Genomic DNA, 18,822 nt, shown 5'->3' on the forward strand with positions numbered 1-18,822 from the left:
GAAAAATTTTACGTATCTCGCCAAATAAAAGAGATATTGCGGTGACCTTCTTATCTCGAGCGCATTGTATATCTTTCTTGTCATTGGATGACCAGGTTGCTTCCTTAGGCAATCATCTAAAGCCATTCTCAAACGCCAAAGAAGATAAAATGAATTTATTAACGATAAACTTATAGCATTGTTAAAAAAGAAACGCCGCCTTCCTGCGGTTCTAGTAACTAACCGTTATTAATTCTAAAGGTGCTTTATACCAATGCACTTGCCTCTGTCGACTGTACCTAGGATTTCGTGTCCGTTGTTGATTGCTGAACGGTACTGATGGGCGCTGAGTTTCGCGTCGTAAGGGCTGCCCACCCTGGTATACGAACCTGGACTTTTCTCGACGGGTCTCTGAAGTTTAAAGACTTAGTTTGCAAAAGACCTAAATTTCTTATTGCGTTTCTAGACCTTCTAGACATTTGGCTAACACTTTTCAACGTACGAGCTGCTGTCACCCGTTTATCAAGCTTCTCTCCAAAGGAGTGCATGTGGAGGGGCACTCAGCTAACATATCTTTAAATTGGCCATCCTGATTGTTTAGAATGAGTTGGCGTCTTGATTCCGACTCGTTACTGAGAAGTTCAATCAGGCGACGGTTGGTCCCTTCCCCCAAGTGTGTCATTTGGATGACATTTGGACAACTGATTCCGGGATTTCTGGTAAAAGATCGATTCCCAACAGGACGCTATGCCTTTCTGCCGGAATTTACCTCTTAAAAATCGAATCCCATCGAACAGGGATGTCCGGTTGGCGGTCCACCTTTCTGTAAAGGCAAGTCGCTTCCTATTAAAAGGGAGAGAATCTCTGCGCTGTTCCGCTGAAGGCTGAACAGGAACGGCAGGCATTTCGGCAGGAAATCGATTTCTGAATTTTGTTACATATTTTCTTCATCTTGAAAACCTCCTTTGAAACCGTTACCGCAATCATTTTCTACACATAGGATTCTATTATATTGAGGTGTAATTTTAAGGTCTACTTTAAATTAATACCCTATATAACTAGCACACTATCAAGTGTGTCCTCCTGTCCACACATTCGCACCCATCTGTGATGGTGTGAATGTTAAAAAAGATATTATACACGCATTAATAGGCACGTGCCAACACTTAGATTTTAGAATAAATCCGAAACCTCAACGCCCCCATGTATGTAATCTATTAGCTTAATAGGCACGTGCCTCTTGTAAGATCACGTGTTGATCATTGATATTTGCAGTATTACCGTACACTAAAAGGGCTATTATGTGGAATTATTATTTTATTAACTCGCGGAATTATGCTTGTTCTATAAAGATATATAAGGACCTTAACAATTATTCTTCTCCATGGGAACGGATTCTTCTTCCAGGCTACCGTTGCATTCTATTGTATACCACCCTAAAATTTAAAAAAATGTAGACAACATTGTATCTATATCATTTTTACTTTGAAGAGACACTTAAATGGATGTAAATTTAAGTGTCAAGCTCATTTAAATTCGTGCATATTTAATAGTTAGTAATTTTACGATACTCTACCCTTATAGCATGCATATTATACAAAAAGTTTAAATTAACATATGGGATAATCTCGTGGTTTGTAATACATCTAAGTTTTACTATTTTTACAATAGTCTTTGAGCACCTAGGCAAATCTAACTGTGTCTCTGAGTAGATACCGATGTGTCAAACATTCTCTTGTGCACACTTGTTTTGTTTCAATAGTTTTAGTACAACTGTCTTCATGAATAGAGCGTACAATAATTAATTCACCCTAACTTAACCTGAAACAGGATTATCGCGGCTTTAGCCTCAAGCTATTGGGGTTCTACATTTGAAAAGTAGAGTAAATAGGTTCTTTCAATGACGCCCCAAAATACTTACTTGTGTTAGTAAACCGCAAGCAATGAAAATATTTAACCATTAGATATTCGTCAAGTTAAGATGAGCTAATTTTTAAAAGAATAAGTGCGCAACTTTGTAAAAATGTGCTGTGCAAAGGAATGCCTCTGAAAATTTTGAATTGCATTTTATAATCATTAAGATTTCTGATATTAAAACAGTTCAATACCTCATCTGTATTTGGAATGACACAGAAGGTAACAGTCTACGTTTCGGGGTGTATATTTTCTTTATAAAACTTAAAAATATCTGTTGATATGAGGTAGAGGTTTCGTCTGTTTCCATTGTAGAGGCTTTTCATTCATTTTGTCTTTAAGTAAATGTAATATGAAGTTTTTTAATTGTCCGTTTTATTATGCAATACGACTCGCACAAAGCAAATATTGTTAAAAATTTTCGGACCGAATAAAAATACTTTTAATTATTTATTCATGGGGATGTCGTTAAGTGTATATCTGATCTTAACTAAATACGCTGGTGGCTACTAACGTTTACAAATAGCTGTAAGTAAGCAAGCTATAGGCCTAAATTCCCCTGCGATTTATACAATACGAACCCTAAAGGGAGCCAATAGCAATTATTTGCTCCCTTTGAATAATTGAATTTCGAACGCGCTCGATTTTCTGGCCATCTGTCCATAAAATCTCTTTTTTACGTAGGTACGTGCATGCAAATAGTTTGAAAAATAGCCATTTACACGTGTAGAGTTTATTTCACTATATACGTCACGTTCAGAAGCGTAACTAGAAGCATTGAATAATCTTTATTCAATGCTAGAACGAAGTATCAGGGATGGCAGATATTTTTCTAGACGTATGAAAGTAAAACAAGTAATGATTAATTTACAAATAATTGTTTATTATTCTCCTTTATTTTTGTACTGTATCCAAATTCGCCGTTTACATAACGCTTCGTTTATTGTGAGGATTGTCTATTTGTGGTACCTCAAATAGTCTTTGTGTCCTTGTTTGATTTTGTTTACAGGGTCCACAAGCCACCTTTTAAATGCGCATAAAAGTCAAATCTTCCGTATTTCAAAAATTAGTAATTTTAAATTACAATTAAAAAAAATAGTATATTAAGATACAAGTGTATAATCAAGTCTTTAAAGCACGCGCAACGAGTTTAAGGGCACGACGCAAAGCGGAGTGCCTTTAACGTTGCAAGTGCTTTAAAGACTAGTTATACACGTGTATCTTATAGTATTTTTTATTATACCTGCAGTATAATTTAAAAATAGGGAATACAATGAAGTCATATTGACGTTATACTCGAATACGTGTCTAATCAACTGGGCTGGGTGTTCGTAATTTCACGATTGCCATGGAAATGTCACTTGACGTTTGCTTATAAAAATCATCGTCTTGGTAAATTAAACGATTTCCATTGAAAAAGATAATACACCGTCCATTAAATCGGTTGTTGTAAAATCTAAACAAACGTTGGTAGGTGTAAAATCCAACTCCAGTAAAGCCTATTATAAAGAATATGAAAAGTTGTTTCCATGGATGAATAGGAAGTTACTTACGAATACAGTCTTAAATTAATCGATAATGCTGGCATATATGAAGGAAATGTCAAAGGTATTTAAATCTTCTATATTTTTGGTGCATTCATTCAAAAGCTTTAAAGCAATGCTGCGATTAAAAAGTGGAACAGATTCGGAAGCATACCCTAAATTACGCGCGTTTGTGAAAGCTTCAACCAAAGGATAGGTACAAAAGCCAAAGAAATGTTCTGCATTTACAGAAATCGACCTAAGAAGATTTTTTATTTCACCCAAATGACAGTTTCAAAAGTCATACTTGAAGTATCGTTACTTAGCAACTTTAAAGCACGTGTGTTTTAAAGGCCTTTTTTCGCACGCATTTGAGTGTTTAAATCGGAGATTGTGATTCAGGTATAATAAAAAAGATAATCTGTGTAGTTTTTGTGGTACATTAAATAGTTTTGTTTCCATACTTGTTTTACAGAGTCCAGAACCCATACTTTAACTGCACATAAAACTCATAAAAGTATACCGCCTCTCCGATTCAAAATGTACAAGATTTTTTAATAAAAATTTCCGTTTCATGTAGGGTCTGCTGTGATTTTGAGTACTGTAAATTCTGTAGTGCATCGAGTATTGTGATCTTGTTTCATACAGGATTCAGAAGCCACATTTTAAGTACATATAAAAGCATAGCACCTCCTCGTTTCAAAAATTATAAATTTTGTATAGAAACTTACGTTTACATCACGATTTGTCTATTGTGAGGGCTGTAATTTTTACATCGAATATTTTTCTTTCACTTTCTCTTTTGTTTACTTATAGGACCCACAAACCAAACCAAACATATAGTCTTTTTACGTTTCAAAAATTACACGTTTTTTGAAAAAACCAAATTTTACGTACTTAATCGTTTGTCTGTTGTGGGGGTTGTCTTTTTTGTGGTACAGTTTTGTGTTTCCTTGTTCGATTATTGTAATTTGTATGTTTTATGTCGATTTATATTTAGTATTTTGTAAAGTATCTAACCATTAAAACAATTAACCATAGTCTATAGTCTAGATTCTTGTGTTGCAAAAGAGTCTCTTTATTGATTTATTTTGTTAGATGGATTTTTCAGAATATTTGCTTAAATAGAAGGATAGGAGGGGATAGAGGACCCCATATACAGCGACCAGTAATTATATACTGTGTAAGCCTTCTTAACTCAATCATGAAAATGGTAGCTGTGTGGTGGTGCTTGCATTACAAAAGGAAAAGTTCGCGAAGAGTTGCATTTGTGAAACATTAAAAAAACCTAAAAAAATAATTCAAAAGCTGTTGTGTTTATAGATGTATTATATATGGCATTTTTTTGTAAATTTAACATAGATAAGTTCAGAATAGCGTGAATTATCCCTTGTTTGATTAGACCAGTAAATATGAATAGGTACAAGTTGTGTGAGTCAACATTTTTGTTATTGAATGAAAGAGTTAAAATCGGCAGTTGCATCACCAATGGATGTATTTCTTCTATACGTCCCAACCGCCCTTTGTGAGTACCTACTTTCGACACTATCCGCTCTATCAGATATGAGGAATTCTCACCGATCACGATAAGGGGTTGAGGAGGATGACCGACTGAGATTGCTCGGTGATTGGTTCAAATTGTATGACGGCACACTACTAAACTGACAGTGGCAAATTTTTAGTGTCGAATTTACGTAAGTCAATGTTTGGGATTTATTGTGGTGAATAATGGACGATGCTGTGCCGATAACCGTCGTTAAGAGCTGTGTAAGCCCTACAAAAAAAGGAATTAATTGACAATTCACAAATCAAAGCCCAATTCACCAGACTACAATTACCAATTACAATTCCTTTCAAAAGGAATTAATTCACAATTCAAAAATGAATTGTGTATTATTACAAGCCCTATAGAGCTACCTTTCTTTCGTGCTGTAACATGTTACGTGATCTTGTCCGAGATACAAGCAAAGTGCAGAAATCGCCAAGTATACCATAATTTATATGTAAACACTAATAATTACAGTATCGAAGTTATATTTTATTTAAAAAGATGCAAATAGAAATTTTACACTATACAGCGCCATTGTATAAATACAATACTCCTTAGATCATACAAACAGATCTAAGCAATACTCCATTGCCTTTTATTCAATGGCTGCGCTACCTAAAGGCAGGAATATTTTAGCAAGAATTCTTGCGCGAGTTGCTGTCTGATAGCACTGTCGAGGTGTAAATACCACCCCAGCAAACACACTTTACGTTTAAAAACGGTTATTCTGAAAGAATTTAATACGCCTTTACTTTGCTTTGACTATTGCGTCATTACCTGAGAAGGGATTTTTGAATTGGTTAGTTCTTTGTTGTGATTCGGTGATCGGGGACATCACGTGATATGTTACATTACATTGACCTACTTCGAAATTATTTACTGAAGACTTCTGACTTGAATATGAATTACTTCGCTACTTTGGATTTTATCTACATTACTTTTTGCGAGACTTAGTCTTTCCGAAGATTCATTCATGTTAGTATTGAGTATAATAAGAACACGGCTGAAGATGATGGGGAGGTAACCCCCGAAATCGATAGCTAAAGAAATATAAATATACTTCAGCCGTGTTCTTATTATACTCAATACTGACAGAACGACTGACATGGAGACATACCTAAAATATATCATTCATGTTATATTGATTACGTTTCAATCCTTTGGATTAGTTTTGTTGTACGAAGACATTTAGTCATTTTTTATTTACTTTGTGAGTTTTTGAAGTTACGAGACCAACTCTGAAAACCGATATCTACGATTTTTATTTACGTTACTTGTGTCATTACTACTCGTAGTAGTTTGATTACGTCTCACATCCTTCAGATTAGGTACTCTTATTGCTTAGACATTTAGTTATTTGTACTTTGGAAAGTGGTTATTAGTTTTGTGAATTACTGTTTATATGGACAATCGTTGTCAATCAATCGTTAGATTTTGCCTCGCCCTTCATATGCCGCACTATCAATACTGGTTTCTTGTTTTTTGTTGTGTTTTATCTGATTGAACGCCATTGGCAGATAGCGTCCTTCTGAATTCAGACGGACGTGAAACTTTTTTACAGGCACAATATTTCTTGAATTTAGCAAAAATAACCCTTACAATCCTACTTATATTTTACGAACGGGAGAGTTTTGGCTTCTTTGCCGTACAAAGTTATTTTTAATTAACCAGAAAAAATGTTCCTTCGCGAATATTATGAGTTTATATTTAACCTCGCTTCGAATTTGTTTACGTAATTATACTCGACGAGATAATTGAATTCTTCCTTCGAAACTAAACAAAAAATATATAGTGTTTTTGCGGTTTTTAAATTATGTTACTCGTATTTTCATTGTATTTTAGAGTACTTTCCTATCGATTATAGTAGGTAAAATTTGGACGCCGGAAAGACTGTAGGGTCTAGTTAGTGGAATTATCATTACATTTAGTCTGGAAAGTGCGCAGCATTTAAATGCTAAACTGTGCATGTTTAGGAAGGACCGCGATTTCGGAAAGATTTGTGGGATACATACATACAATATCTAGATATTGGTATGTAACTTGGATATTTAAGAATGTCGCTTAAAAGGCCGAAAAAGAAAAATTATTCACTTCTAAGCACAAGATTCTTTAGTTACATGTGAAAGAAAGGAACGGACATTCCCTTTACGAGGATTTTCTGTATCTTCGTAGCTGTATGCTTAGATTGTCACAATTTAAATGTTTCCAATGTAAATCTGGCTCGCTAAAAAGTCCTTAAACAATATCCCGGTTAAAAATTAGACGGTTGATGTAGAGTAAAATTTGCAAAAATAGTGGAGGAGTATACCGTAAGCTAAGTGCTTCTTCCATGTTCCATCTCTAGGAATCGACAACATCCATCGACTGTTATACTAAAAGCTCTTAAATGATCCCTCGAATTATGTCATTATGTGGATTCCAAATATTGCAAACTATCTAAATATAAGCATAGCGAATTAACTTACACGTTTGCTTTATAAGCGAAATTAGTGGAAACGGCAAATTTTTATTTACATAAGGGTACTTATTTATTCAACGTAACGAGCGGAAACATTTACCATAACTACGATTTCATGGAGGTGGCAAGTCGCAAGTAGGGCAAGGCACGCAAAACCTGTGATATAAATCAGGGCTACCAAATGCAGCTGCTCTAATCAATCTACCATAACAACCCCAACGCATTTGTCGAGTTACAGGGTTGGTTTTAATGTAAAATTTACCACTCCAATAGCTTCCGGATTTCCAACTTTCTACAAATCAATTCTTCGGCGCAGATTTGCAACTAAAATATGCGAGTCCAAAATTTTCGGGTACAATTACGCGCGGAGATTAGGACCATTAGCGCATCTAATCGTAAATTCGTCCCTGTTTACAATTCATTGTGATACTTAAAATGTATAGGAAGCAACAACAATGCCCGTACCCTAATATTTCATAGTGCATTAATCGTACTTCAAAGTATTACATTTTGCAGTGCCCAGAGTCAAACTATACACGGGTTACTAAACAAGTCTACATTGACGTTTATATAGATTCGAGGGGGGATTTTAACACCTGTTGTAAAAAACGGCCATGCTAAATTTTTAAAACGGGGATTCGGTCGAAATTTGTTTCAGTTAGTTTCGTAGGGCCAAAAATGTTTAAATACCGGAAAGTTTTTTGTAACGTTTTTTTGATCAAACGCTATTGGTAATTGTTTTCAGGTTGAAAAATGCCACAAATTTATTTTTAACAGCGTATGAACAAGTAGGTACTTCAATGCCGCAAGACAACACTAGAATGCAAGACAAACATTTTCTGCTTTTGCAGTGAATTGACTAATCAGCTTTGGAAACTGGTACCTCTGTAGGTAAAAGTGACGGAAGTTGCCAACAGGTGCGAGACATATGGAGGCACGACTTACGTAGCGTTCCTGTGGGCAAAAATGTCCCGAGTTCAAAATTGGCTTCAGTTATTCCAAATCCCCGATTTCCTCAAATTCGCGTTTAACATTCTGAAAGATGCGAAACGGTCGCAAGGTTGATGGTGAAAATAAGTGATCGAAACAATTTTTAGGACAGACCTGCGACAGCTTGTACGTTCAATTGATCCTGGTCTTAAAACTGAAGCCGAACTTTACTAAATGGGCGCATAAAAATAAGAATAATGCAAATCCATTTTGTAGGGAAACAAAATTCTATAGAAATCTCCCCAGGGGTCTCAGTTATGGACCGAGCCACAAACTACAATAATTCCAAACCATTGTCTTCAACTAACAAGAGATTACTTAATAGGGTACGAACACCCGGCTTATCCTCCGCTTACGAAGGGGTGGATAGATTTTCTGCCAACAATACGAAAGTTACACTTGACAATACATATCTACGTTATTTAAACATTACAAAAAGTATTATCAGTTCGCAAAATCGGTTCGTACCTTCAAAACGTAAATGAGTGAGATAAAATTTTCACGAGTAAATCCGCGACGAATGCTACTTTGTGATCATTACGAACGGTTTATTATTATCACCCGGAAAATCTGATCGTGCACGTTTGAGCACCTCAATGGTGACACATTAAGAGGGTTGTTCATATTATAATTCGGTGTCATATTCTGTTGTAGTTACTCGCTGGACTGTGTTAACCTAAGTACACAAGCGAAGGTAGTTAGGGAAAAATGTAAATGTTCTTTAAAGACCCGTTCAGAATTTAAACGTCCATTACCTGGATTTAGTTTAATCCTCCTGCCAATATTTTATTCATTTGAGAGTTGTTGTGACAGAAAAATAGAATTGTTGATTTAGGTCACATACGTTTCAAACAAAAAAAATATTTGAAGAACTATTTTAATACACATATTAGACACTAGAAAACTATGAATTTTTGAACCTTGGTAAAAGCGTTTGTCTAGTATAGGTATATTTCTGCTGGAACATTTTCTTAGGACAGTTTCTTACTATCAAAAAGCGGTAGAGATCTTATTCCCTAGACCGCGCATAGTAATTTTTCGTCCAAAAATGAACTGCAAACTTTTTAGGTATAACAGTCTTAGTGGGAACTAAACCTCTCCTATTATTTTGAACTCCACTAAACTAGTCCGTTTAGTGCAACAAACGTATAGAAACGTATAGAAACCCGGTTAATAAAAAAAACTGCAATTTCTTATGGAGTTCCGTACTGCAATTTCAAATCCTCAGATGATTGGTTGGAATTCATGCAAGTATTCGATTTACTTTCCATTACAAATACTTTAAGAAATTGTGTAGTTTTCAAAGCTTTAAAGTAGGTAACATATTTCAAGTATTCTAAAAATCATTTTGGATTCTTCCTCAAATTTTCTTAGGTACAATATTGTTACATTTAGAACCTTTTGAACAATCAGAACCACAGAATGTTTTTAAGTATTTCAAAGTCGTTTTGACGCATTTTAGAATCTTAGGAAATCCTTAGGGTTTGTGTTAAATCTTCTCAGTAGCATCTAAGGACTTTAGAATGTTCTTCCGATCTTCCTAAGGTATTCTTGTAAGCCTTTTGGAAACTTCAAAGCTTCCATTTCTAAGATCTGTAGAACATTTAAAACCTTCATAGCTATTCGAATCGTTTAAAATCTTTTACAGTATTTGTAGAATCTTAGGATCCTCTTAGAATGTTACTATTGTTATTGTCTTCTTTAAACTCTTTGCAAAAATTTCGTGAATATTTAGGACCTTAACCTCATTCGAATTCTTAAAAATTTCTTAGATTGAATCTTTTAAAACACCTTTTAGAAGCCGCTTAGAAGTTTCTAAGGAGCACCGTGGTTTTCTCGGAATCTTACCAGACTGTTCTCCGAATTGTATATGAAAATCTATTTATTATACAACAGTATTAGAATTTTTCGACAGAATTTTTACAATACTCACAACATTGATAGGAATCTTTTTAGAATCTTTTCTGAATCGTCTTAGAATATTTTAGAATTATCTTAGAATCGCCGTCCTACGGTCTTCGTAGAGCCTTCTTATGACTCACTTTGGAAATTTTTTGAAATTTTCTTAGATCAACTCCGAATGTTCTCAGAATCCTTTTAGATTCTTTATTAGAATTCTTTTAGAACCTCTATGGAACTCTTAGTATCCTCTAAAAATTGTGTTACCGGTTAGAATACTTTTAGAATGTTTTTACTATCCCTTTATATTCACATTATCTTGAAAATTTGTTATTTCAAACAACAAGCTTAACTTAAAAGCAAATTAAATTCGAAAAAATTAAGTTTAATGTATAAAAACTTTTATTTGATGAAAAAGTACAAACAAAAAAAAAGTTAGTCTCGTCCATATATTGTGTTGTGGTTTGTAACGAGTGGTTTGATTTCGCGCCAAATTTCATTAAAAATTTCGAAATTTCTTGTCATGATAGTGAAGGTCACCCTGTATATTTCATTATTTGTTCCGGTTAGAAATTTTGTGTTTGGGCATTTCGGTTCGCTCAAGACTATGGTCCGATAGATTTAATTTCGCTCAGATTTAATTTCGTCGTGGAAAGAGTGCAAAGCTGATTGACGTCATCATGAGTAATGCGAGGTTTTTGTCGTTCGTTTATCAACTTTGGCGCCGTCTAGACCGAGAAAAGGAGCGGATGTAGCACCGAGCTATCAGAGATAAGGGGCCTTTTAAATTCGTCAGCAGAAAACCGTGAGATCAGTTTGAGTCAGCAGTTCCTTGAGGTTGACGACGAAGTTAGAGTGGGTTAAGTCTTCTTTATCTGAACCAATGGGAGAATTTCTAGCGGGAGCCATTTTTGTTTTATGGTAATTTGGGTGTGGTTTTTTCATTTCAATTCTGAAGAAGGGGATCGTTTTAGAGAAGACTCGCGTCTAGTACGTCAAGCGGTCAACACGTACTTTGAGTGATCGCGTTTTAGAGAAGATTCGCAGTTAGTACGTCAAGCGGTCAACACGTACCTTGAGCGATCGTTTTGGTACACTTGGCGGTTTGAGCCACCGGCTTATTTCGGTTGCTCGCAGTTGCGTGCTTTTTGCACCCGTTTCGAAGTGTTATTTTCTTTGCGCGTTGATTTTTTGGCGAAGAAGACCCAAGTTTCAATCAGGTGATATTTGGGCGAACCCTTGAGCTTCACCCCAGTTTATTTTGGATGCAGTGAATCGCGTTAGGATACGTTGTGATTTCTCGAGGATATATAAGTCAAAGTGCTGCCCTAGTCCTCAAGGCGCAGAATTTCGGGATCCGCCCCAGTTGGAATTTCCTACTAGTGCCGTAAGGTCATTTGTCGAAGGAGCGCTGCGTTTCGGAGAGATATTTGCCCCAAGAAGAGCTGGTGAAATAATACTTTGAACCATCGCGGTTTACCGTCGGATAGTGATCATAAAAGTTTGTGTTCTGCCGTACCGCTAACTCAAAAAATCCGTCTCCCGCAGGCGATCAAAGCTAATAAACTAATAAAATAAAATTAAATACACGTGCTGTGTAGAAACTTTGGCAACTAGCCGTCTCCCACTCGCCACGCGAAGGATTTCCTGGACTAAGTTTCCGTTCAAACACTAAACTTTGCTTTCGTTCCGAGGAAGGATAGGCACCGTGGATTTTTGTTTCCGTGTGTTAAATTCAAGCCACCCCCTAGGAAGTCACAGAGACCTAAGTGTCAGGTTTCATCACATCCACCCTGTACCAGAGGAAAGAGCAGTTCACAAGATCGGCTGTACAAATGTTGTAAAGGTTAGTCTAATTAAATTTGTAATATTCTGTAAAATTCCACTTTTTGGTAATTAAGCTATAGTAAAAAAATTTTTGAGTTGATTGTTTATTAAAGTCCAATGAACGATTACCAAAGAGTAGGATAAATTTTTGTGTTTATTTAAATAAGTCCCAGCCCACGCTGGATTAAAAACCGATTACCTGTTGTTGCAATTTTCAAACTGTAGAGGATGGCCACCCCTTGAGTAAATTAGTTTCACCTGTTAGGATTTTTTATTTAGTTTAGTTGTCATTGTTAAGCTAGTGTTTTTACAAGGAGAAGAGAAGAACTGCTAGATCCCTGTAAATTGTTTGTATCGCTAATCTCATTTCAATATATTATCTATTTGGTGTCAATGTGCCTATGTCTTTAACGAAGAACGAGGGGAAGGAAAGGAGGAGTAGGAGTAGAGGCAGGAGATTGGTAGGCGGCAGGTCAAGGTTTGTTACACAGTTTCAAAAGAGTTAAAAGCCCACCGATTTGAGTTAGCCGGAGCATTTATTTTTATCGATTGAGCAGCCTGAGAAGAAGACGGTTTGCCTTGCCGGGCGGAACCGATGGTAATTTTCAAGTCCAGAAGGAACCCCCGTAGCAGGTTGTTAAGAAACGAAATAAAAAAGTGATAAAAGTCCTCGTATGAGATCGAAGGGATTTCATCGCATTTTTGTGTGGCAGATCAGTATTCTATTAGCCAAGATCCTGTCGAAGGGTACCACATTCCTTTTGTCGGTACCCGCTTCTGACGTCTCTTTCACCCACAATTCGCGTTTGAAGTTTTGCCTCCATCATCAGTAACATGTTGTCGGGGGCTACCACATTCCCTTTGTCGGTACCCACTTCCGACGTACCGTTCACCGGGATTCATCCGCAATTCGCATTTTGGTGAATTTGGCAACAAAAAACCTCCACAATATAGTACTCAATTTTTGGGGTACTTCTCATAGCTCGAGCTTCTATTGGCGACACGAGAAAGAGAGACTGCGATTCGAGTTTTAAGAAACTTTAAACCGCGTGATCAAATTCGCAGCGAAAGATACCTTTTTCACATAGTGATGAAATTATCGGACTTTTTTTAACGAAAATTCGTATGGAAAGTTGTACTTTTTTCACGATTTTTATCACCCTCTGATCGTGCTAATTCAAACGAACTTTATACTGGCAACAAAATTTAATGTTTGCAATAAAATTGCCTAACTTGACGGCTAGCTCTATAATAATTTTATTGCAATCATCTTATTGAAATTTTTCCCTTTCCTTCCATTATGACAATCAAAATTTGAGATTTTTTTTAAGTTGATTGATTGCAGACAGCCAATACAAAATTAGGGTGAAAGATGGAATATTTTGACAAAATAAAAGAGATCCAAATTCCACCTTCTTTTACATTTTTATTTAAGTATTTGTTATGTTTATGAAGAACATTTGAAATCAACCCCTAATATCGTAACCACGCCCCTTTCTAAATACTCGTATTTAAATTTCGATGATCAATAAACATTACGGCAATTTACTCGTTGAAAAAGAACACACACCTTGTGGGTAACACAGTTGAACCCATTTGCATGGAAATTCTCATTGAAATTTACTAAACCAACCTTAAATGAAAAAAAAACCAAATCCTTGCTAAATGAGTTCATACGTAATAATTTTCAGAATATACGGCGGTTTCAACTAGCCAATGTATACAGATTTGATACCTTTAAGAAAAAATTTTTATTAATACCTACTGTCAATAAATCAATCAATAATATTATAATGAAGAAGAAGTCATTTCAGTAGTATATAGTGTTCTCTGTAAACGAGTTTCCACATAAAACAAACTCGGTACGATTTTTCCTGTCTGTTTTAACTGTCTGCCGTCACGTAACGTCAATACGAACTTAATTCAAATTCAAAAAACAACTGATTTAAACTTTTCCGGGTCACTTTGACTTTTTAAAGGTTTTTAAATTGTTCTAATTGATTCGGAAATTAAAGTACGCGGCCCCAAAGGGGCCTCGTGCTTCAGTATTTCCTCGCCAGTAATGTCCATTTTCCTGACTTTTATGTAAATGACTATTTAAAAGCATTAAATTCAATATTCCTGGCCTAAGTACAAATTTTCATAGGACTAAATATTATTACACAATCTCTCAAGAAGCGAAGGCGGCGATGGAGTATTCACTTTTATAGCCCCCACCTGCTACCTAGAGCAGGTTTGGTAGTTAAATTACTAATACCTTTATAAGAAATAGACTTTATTAAGTTTAAATTGTAGGTACAAAAATATCCTTACAAACTATATAAATAACAATCAATCTTTTACATGTTGCACAAAATATAAAAATAGGCAAAATAAAGCTTCTTCTTTTATTTTACAGTACATATCACACAACTTGACTAGAAAAATAGTTCTCGTAAAAAAGTGGTTGAAATTATTACAATGCAATTGTGCTATATACATTCGTATACCATATCTGGACTGTTGAAGTCGTAAGTGTAGGGACTTGGACAGATACTGGGATAAGTCGAACAAGGGTTGCTGGCAGGCAACCAGTAGGGCGATGGCGAACCAGTCTTGAGATCAAAATCGAAACCTTGCATAAAACTAGCATTGTTAATACTTCCGCTGGTCACCACCGCCGTCGAGACGTTTTGATCGCCGCAGTGCTTTGAGGTAATGGTATTTCCCTCGCGACTAATCGACACCGTTACGTTTCCGACGTTCACTGTGACAACTCCCGTTTCCGAGGACGAATATTTATCTACGTTGTTCACAGTCTGAGATAAGGCCCAAATATAACTATAGGCGAAACGTAGCGTTTCAATTTTGGTTAGTTTTGTGTCTTCGGGAAAGGTAGGTAGGACGCATCGTAGCCTATCGAGCGCTTCGTTGAGTATGTGCATCCGATTACGTTCCCGATCATTTGCCTTCATTCGCCGATTCTTTTTCAGTCGTTGGACGTGCGTTGGACTTTTTGTCCTCGAAACACGGTGCCTACCCGTCGAATAGCGCCTCTTTGGCTTACTCTCCTTGAAGGAACTCGTTGATGCTCGTTTTCTGTTCTTAACCGGCGTCGATGTTAGAAATTCGTTATTGAGAAACTCCGATTCGGACAAGCTTTCGTCGCAGTTGAATTCCGTTGAGCTTTCCGATTTGTAGCTTTTAAAGTGATCGAATGAGCTTTCACCTAAGCCTTTATAAAAGGCGGCGTTGAACTTTTCGTACAGAATCTTTGAATCTGATTCTTCGACTTTGTAAATTTTATCGTTATTTGAAAAGCGTTCGTTATCAAACATGTCGTCTACGACGTCCGAGGTTTCGGATTTGAAGGATATGTCAAAACCGGAATCTTTACTATCATCGTATCCGTAGTAACTGCTGTTCATATAACCAATACGAGACATCTGAAACAAAAATTCTCTATTTTAGTATGTTCGATTTATGGGTAATGAATAATAGTGCCTGATTACTAGAGGGTAGTTAATCCTTATATAGTAAAAACACGGTTAGAAAATTTGAGGTCGACTACTGGAGCACAGGTAAGCCCATATGGGTAGGGGTTGTTTACTTATTCAGGCGCTAACTAACCCATTTCTATATTTTTTGATTATTTTCAGTTATTTAATGTAAATAAACTTCTAAAATGGGCTTTTCAATTAAAGTGAGAAAGATGAGTGTTGTTGTTTTCCTTTGCTAATCCTAGATTAGTTATCTAAATAATAAACAAACGTGTGCATGAGAATAATTCTTAAAGGGATACATTGGAGTTGCGTCAAAAGCATTATTTATTGATCAATTTCAGTGCTTAAAAAATAAACTAAATGGCTACATGCCATTTACTTTTCGCCCCAAAGATCCATACCCATATTTTTACTTAATCATCGATATGGCTGGGAAAACCACTAAACGCATTCCTCCACTGCCTAAGATAAGATTTAAGTGCATTTTAAAAGTAGTTTCCTCAAATGTACTGATCGGCACGAGTGGGTTGCACTGGTACATAATCGGTAGCTACCTAATTTATGTAGGAAAAGTTGATGAGTCAATCTAAGTTTTGTAATAAGGTGAAAAATTGCATTTTAATGGTATACATAATTGGGAGGCATCTAATTTCTCACGAGGATAAACGTAGACTGATCCGATTATATACTAAATAATTTATCTTACGTTTTTTGCATTAAAACCAAAAACAAAGCAACCAGCAATCACCCATCCTAAATACTAATCGCGCACTATAAGCTGCTTGACTTCAGAGACTTTAAAATTTTTTTCTCTTTTTTTTAATAAATCGTATCCCATTTTCTGTAGGTTAAACAAAGACAAATAATCTTTTTAAAATAACTTAATAAACAACGTGCGTTACTATTTGAAAAAAAGCTGTATGACACTAAAAAAACAGATATTAAAAAAAAAGTTTTTGACAGTTTTACATCCTTTATGCGTAATGTACACTGGCAAAATTTTAACAAAATAAAAATAATCGCTTGACCGGCAAAAAGTATTTCATTTTTTTAACTTTGACATATGTTTTCCGTTTTTTTTTGTAACAAAACCTAGCATAATTTTTGTAGAGTGTACACAAAAAGTAAGGTCTTTAGAATAATTTAATAAAAATTTTGAGCTATTTGCAAAAATCCGTTATTCTTTGTCTCCGTGTGCCTGATATAAGTACATATCCAAAATTTGAACAAACTTACGGCTTTGGTTTTATTTAGTGGACTTTATGTGCTATAACAGTAATTTCTATAAACTCCTACCAATGGTTAATGATAATGAGGCCTATTTAAGAAGTGACAAATCGAAAGATAATCCTTAACTTCCCAAAAATCTCTGGGGAAACATTTCGAAAGGAAGACCAGACCATTTTAGTTGACTCCAAGAGTAAAATGCTGGGAACGTGACGAGTTAACTAGCCTATTTCTAATTTTATATGGTCTTTTCTCTGTCTACTTTTGTTTGGTGATACTTTTCGCAGATATTAAATTTTTAATGGCATTTGCATCGTCAAATTTAAACTGATTTAAATCTCATAGTAAGAACAATTGCAATTCATCCTAGGCTATGCATAATATTAAATTCAGTTTAAATTAGTGCAAACGACCGCATGAAACACGTTCGCCTTTTTAAAAATACGGCACCGTTTCCAATATTCAGTTTGGGAGATTTGGCGGTTACACTCAATTAGTAGATACACATTTATTTATTATCGTATATTATTTTATCAAAGTTGTCCACATCTTCCTTGCATGTTAAATATTGGAATAATGCTCTTGGAAAGAGCTTGCAAATACTGGCTATATCTGTTAGGGACATTAGATTCACTTTAAGTTTTAAATGTTACAAGAACTTTTAATGCTTCACGTCGATTGTAATGTCCGGTTCATGATTACTCTTTAGGTATATTTTTACATTTACATGATACTTAATTGGGATTATCCTTTATCAATTATAATTAAATAATTGTAACATACTTTCGCGTCTATATAATACTTTAAATGCTTAATGCCCGTTACTTTTCTGTTAATGCATGCAAATTTGTAGTACACAACTGAAATGATTCGCTCTTGCTAAACTTCTTTTTATTTGGACCAAAAGCATTACGCGCTATAGTGTAATTTAATTTAATTCAACAGTTTTAATTATAAAGGTAATACTAAACCATCAACTTACCGTCTAATTACAATTTCCTAAAAATCCCTTTTCACGCACGCACCGATTTTTCATAGAGTCAAATTCGACTCCCCCAATCCAACTAAACTACAACATTATAATTACAGAGTTCTCCTGACTCCAGGACTAACCAAAATTGTAAGGGGTGCGTGAATATAAACTTTCAAACCCCACCACGCCGTATTATATGAAAAGGGGTTCCATCCAATGGTCACCTTTACCTCAACCTTAATACCTTATTTTGCTTTTATTTTCTTTTGCCAACTGACTTTAGTGTTACAATTTCGTTAGTATGATGCGTAACCGGAGAATATCGTCCCCTTAGTAGAAAGTTACGAAATTAATGTTCAATTTTTGTCGCATTGCAATTCTTTGGATGTGATGTGATATGCAGTCTTCAGTTTACGTGATCAATTTTAAAATGTCTTTTGCAATGCTTCTACTTACTGAAATTAGTAAGGTACCCCAACTCTCATCGGAGTCATTACCTAAAACCATGTACAATGTGAACAAAAAAACCAAAAAATAGTCTAAATTTTAACCTTTTTCACTACCGAACAGACATTACTTATTAATTTCAGTTAATTTACTTGTGGTTGCAATTTTTCTCTTATTGTTCAGTAATATTAGTCTGCACAGCAGCAATTCTTAAAATCATTTAGGGATTACATATATCTCCAAATTAAAACCCAATGGAAACTAATAATATCCATTATCGAACGTGTTATCTTTAGGACAATTGAAATTTACGAGTGATTTGTAAATAATTGCAGGATATAAAATAAATACGCAATATTAACTGTTTATTATAGCATGACCTGCTGTGCTTGCTACCGAGTTATGTCTACGCAAATATACACGTGCACAATGCCAACAAATGTTATTTTTTTGCAGCAATAATATAGTGCCTAAGTAAATAATGATAGGAATTTAATTAAATCTAGCTACCGTGTTTATTCAAAGTCGCAGTAATAGATTTTTACGAGCGCGCC

General features: G+C 35.3%; 1 protein-coding gene across 1 annotated transcript; it reads right to left on the minus strand.

The window, feature by feature from the left end:
* Nucleotides 1–14,550: 14,550 nt before the first annotated feature.
* Nucleotides 14,551–17,969, minus strand: LOC116172239. Its single transcript, XM_031489409.1, has 2 exons — nt 17,831–17,969; nt 14,551–15,564 (listed from the first exon to the last, which is right to left on the minus strand). The coding sequence occupies exon 2, from the start codon at nt 15,562–15,564 to the stop codon at nt 14,611–14,613; it is 954 nt and encodes a 317-aa protein (XP_031345269.1). The 5' UTR covers nt 17,831–17,969; the 3' UTR covers nt 14,551–14,610.
* Nucleotides 17,970–18,822: the final 853 nt, after the last annotated feature.

This window comes from Photinus pyralis, unplaced genomic scaffold (genome assembly GCF_008802855.1).
Source record: "Photinus pyralis isolate 1611_PpyrPB1 unplaced genomic scaffold, Ppyr1.3 Ppyr1.4_LG5, whole genome shotgun sequence".
Classification (NCBI taxonomy): domain Eukaryota; kingdom Metazoa; phylum Arthropoda; class Insecta; order Coleoptera; family Lampyridae; genus Photinus; species Photinus pyralis.

Bases quoted from the DNA above. Each gene is read 5' to 3' on its own strand.
- LOC116172239 (XM_031489409.1), bottom strand. From the start codon at position 15,564: ATGTCTCGTATTGGTTATATGAACAGCAGTTACTACGGATACGATGAT.